This window comes from Teleopsis dalmanni, chromosome 2 (assembly GCF_002237135.1).
Source record: "Teleopsis dalmanni isolate 2A chromosome 2, ASM223713v2, whole genome shotgun sequence".
Lineage (NCBI taxonomy): Eukaryota > Metazoa > Arthropoda > Insecta > Diptera > Diopsidae > Teleopsis > Teleopsis dalmanni.
This window is the reverse complement of record NC_051847.1, coordinates 42,949,153-42,953,297: the sequence shown is the minus strand read 5'-3', so window position 1 is coordinate 42,953,297 and position 4,145 is coordinate 42,949,153. Positions and strand designations below refer to the sequence as shown.

Here is a 4,145-nt window from a genome sequence, read left to right as displayed (position 1 = left end):
TTAATTTAATGAAATAAAAATTTCATACATGGATGAGGATTTTTACTAACAGTGAAAGCAAGAAACTTCTAAATACTTTCACTTAATTTTCATATGACAAGAAATATTAGAAGATGAAGTATTAGAAACCAGCTGCCCTCCAAACTTCAAACGCAGTAGAATTACATTTTTGTTCATTTCGGTCATCTGGCTGAGTCACTTTACCATTTTCGTCAAACGCCAGCTTATGATAATGAATTCCAAAACCAGTCTTAATGATATATCCATTATCCAAAATAACTTTAGCCTCCACATTTTCTTCTGTGCACTTTATTCCCATCCCAATGCCTCGTTTAAGCATGCTATTCTTCACTTTAATCAGTGCTCGTTTCTGTGTTGCCTCTGGCTTAGAATCATAAGTAGTAACAAACCGTATATATTTTAAATGTGGACATGAATCTGTAAGCATAATAATGAAATCTGTTAAGTTTTTGTAATGCTTGCTCTCATTCATATCAGGCTCATCAATTTCCACTTCAGTGATTTTCGATCGCAAATAGGGTTGAAACATGTCATTGTAACCAGCACCAACCGAATCGTCCATGAAGAGTTTGGTTCTAATTCGTTTTGCAGGAGCAAATTTTTTATCTATAAAAGCTTTTACAACTTCAATGCGTTCGACATAATTTTTTGTTAATTGCATTAATTCTCTGGATTTATAGCCTTGCGCAGTCTGCTTTTGCATCAGTTTAAACACTAGGTGCTCATAGATTGATAAAGCTTCGAATTTCCGTCCTTCTCCGTCAGATTTTACAGCTTTATTTAATAATTTGTTTGCCATATTGTAGTTCAGTTTGAGAAAAATTTTGAAACTAAATCTAAAAAAATTTTAATAAAATTAAATTTTTTTTTTTTCATTTAAGGAAATAAAAAAATTTTACCTCAAAGGTAAATAGATTTTATTTCATAGAAATTTTTTTAAATTGCGATCAGCTGTTTTTTTTGTAACGTTGTTGTTGTTGTGGTTTAAATTAGAGCTATTGCGCACTTTAACTCTTTTGTGGCTGGGAGGGCTTATATGTTACCTACCCCACACTAGGCTTTAACTAAGCAGGAATTCATATCGTTTATTTAACTTTTAATTGATGACGCACCGTAAGTCAGCATAGCTTGCTGTGGGTCTTGAAGTGAACTTGAGGTTTGTTAGGGCAGGTTTGGGCAGCGTATCAACTTTTGTGAATAATTTTCGTGCTCTGTCCCTGATATATTTTTTAACTGTCTCGATCTTCAGATCTCTGTGTATGTTTGTTATTCTAATATACCATGGAATCTTAAATAGACTTCTTATAGCCAGATTTTGTGCTATCTGTGATTGCTTAATGGCAGTATTTGAGGCTTTGGTGTATGTAACACATCCGTACAGTAGTGCTGGCCTAATTATTTGAGTATATAGTAACTTTCTATTTTTGAGGTTCAAGTGATGATTATTATGAAACAGAAAATTTGTTTTAAAATATTATTTCATATTAATATTTTTAAAAAATTAATATTTTGAGTAGAAAAATTTGTTGCTTTCCCTTAGGTAAATTGTTAAGAATTATCATTTTCATAATTAAGTGAAAGGCATTTAAGTGAAAATTAGTGAAAGGCACTGATTTCTATTATAAAAATCAAAAAATATAATATATATAAAAAAGTAATAAATATATTATTTTGAATAATAAAGGGGTTTTTCGAATAATAGTGGACTACAACAACAAAAATTTATTTTATATTATTTTTAATTAATTGTATTTCTGGCTGTCCATGCAGCAGTTTCGAGTTTGCTCATCAACAGTGGTTTCGGAAATAATTGTATTTACTTATTCCTAATAACTTTTTTAAGACTGCAAGTAGCAGGAATTGAACTCGTGCCCTGCCAAATTTGGAGCTTATAGTCAGCACATATTTTTCTGGAGTTTTGTTAATTGTCTGTGAAAGTTTTTTTATTAACAAATGCACTTGCTGTGTTTATATTAGAACGAAATCATAAACCAGCTGTAGAATAATTTAAATAATTTATTTAATTTTTTTTATTTTTTATTGTTAAATTTCATAATATTATCATTGTATGAAAAATTATAAAGAATCCTTTTATTCATTATATATTCATTATATATTTATATGGCTTCACTGCATTTAACTTATTTCGACAGAAACTATAATATAAATATATATAGCAATTAACCTATTTTCACAGAAACTACAATACAGATATATATAGCAATTGGTTATATATTTATTGATACTTTAGCTTACAATTTTAACTTAACATTTACTTTATTTATCAATGAACTTCAGTGGCTTTTATTTAAAATTCTTAACGTTGTCATTTAAGCTGCCATTAATAATTATTATTGCGATTCCATAATGGTATTTTATATGATAGCTGATCGAATTATTTACAAATAAAAACGTTTTATTACGAGCATTCCTTTTATATTGTCGCCACATGATGTATAGCATGCAGTGAAGTATTATTGCCAATAATAAAAAACAAATTAAATTGTTATAATACAATTTTTCTGCAGTTGTATTTTTAAGAACACTGAATATCAACACAAAGTGTCCTTCCTCCCGTATGTATTACTGCAGTATACTTTAATTTATTACTTTAACATGTATCTTCAGCAGTAAATTCATCGTACATAAAATTTGTAGATGCACATAAAAGTCAGACGAAAGTAGGTACACCGCTGCGTATGAGCGACATTTAAGTACGTACAATAATTTTTTTTACTTGCTTGCGACTATCGTATTTGTCTTCATATCTATATAGATATAAAAATATATAAAAATACAAACATATATAAAATTATATATTATTTGAGAATCATTTTTTTACGTTAGCTTTATTTTTGCTATGAATTTTTTATAAGGACTTTTGCTATGCTGACGTCAGGTTGACCAGTACGAGTGACCGTGTTAAGCGCGATTCCAATTTATTGTATAAAATCAAATTTTAATCGTTTTACATTTATCATGTGTAAGATTATATTACTTTATTTTTATAAAAATTCAATTTTTATTTATTAAAAAAAAATTGTTTTTTTTTTATGTTTTTGGTGGAAAAATATACACGCTTGTGTGAATATAAATTTCCGCGGTCCTCAAATTTTACCAAGTATTTATGTATTTAAAAATTTTTTCCATTATTGAAAACTTTTTTTTTATATAAAATTTTTTATTTTCTTTAAATCATTGATTTTACAGTCTTAATTTGTGTTTTACAAAAGCAAAGTTTTTTGTATGTAGAATTTTTTCACAATATTTACTAATTTTTATTGCAAACAATTTCATTTATCCAGAATTTATACATATAGATATATGTCAATTTAAGTTGAGTAAAATGGAGTAAACTGTCAGCAAAATGTTTATATTGTTTTGGTTAAAAATTTATCCAAAAATTTCGTTTTGATTTTTAAAAAATGTTGAATATTTTTTTTATATATATAAGTATCTAACAGGTGTGTGAAGGCTTTATTTTTCGCAGATTAAAAATTCTAATATTTCTATACAAATATTTATTTCAGTGATTTAATAAAATATTTTTCTCTTTTCGTAATTAAAAAATCTTACAAATGCTTGAGGTAATTTACTAAACAACTATATAACCTTAAAAGTAATACTGGCATAATTATTCATCTGTCTTGATTAAAATTTCGATTCCTGGTACTTGCAGTCTCCAAAAAAAAAAAACAAAAAAAAAATTATTCACAAATAATTAAATACAAGAATTATTTCCATGACCACTGATGATGGGTATTTGGCAATACTCGAAACAGCGGTATAACAGCTGTCAACTAAAAACTCAATTAATTAAACTAATATAAAAATCAATTATTGTTGTTATAGTTCACTACTGTTTGAAAAAACCTCTTTAAAATTTAAGCAAAATATATACTCATATGAATTTGTTTATATATTAAATGGTAGTATCTCATTGAATCTATGAAACTAAAGTAAGTTGGTGAACCTGCATTCGTTTCTATGAAGGATTTTTCATAATGTTTAACAATTTTTTTTTGTTTATGATTTTATTTATTGAACAAAATGGATTAAAGTGTCAGTGGAAAGTTTTGCCTCTACGATATACATTGACGGCTTCAACCTTCAAACACCGCTTC

The 4,145-nt window shown here is 27.2% G+C and overlaps 1 protein-coding gene across 1 annotated transcript; it reads right to left on the bottom strand.

Annotated features, from left to right (window-relative positions):
* On the bottom strand, positions 1-850 carry LOC119683476. Its single transcript, XM_038097160.1, has one exon. It carries the CDS (start codon positions 818-820, stop codon positions 122-124), a length of 699 nt encoding a protein of 232 aa, XP_037953088.1. The 5' UTR covers positions 821-850; the 3' UTR covers positions 1-121.
* Positions 851-4,145: the final 3,295 nt, after the last annotated feature.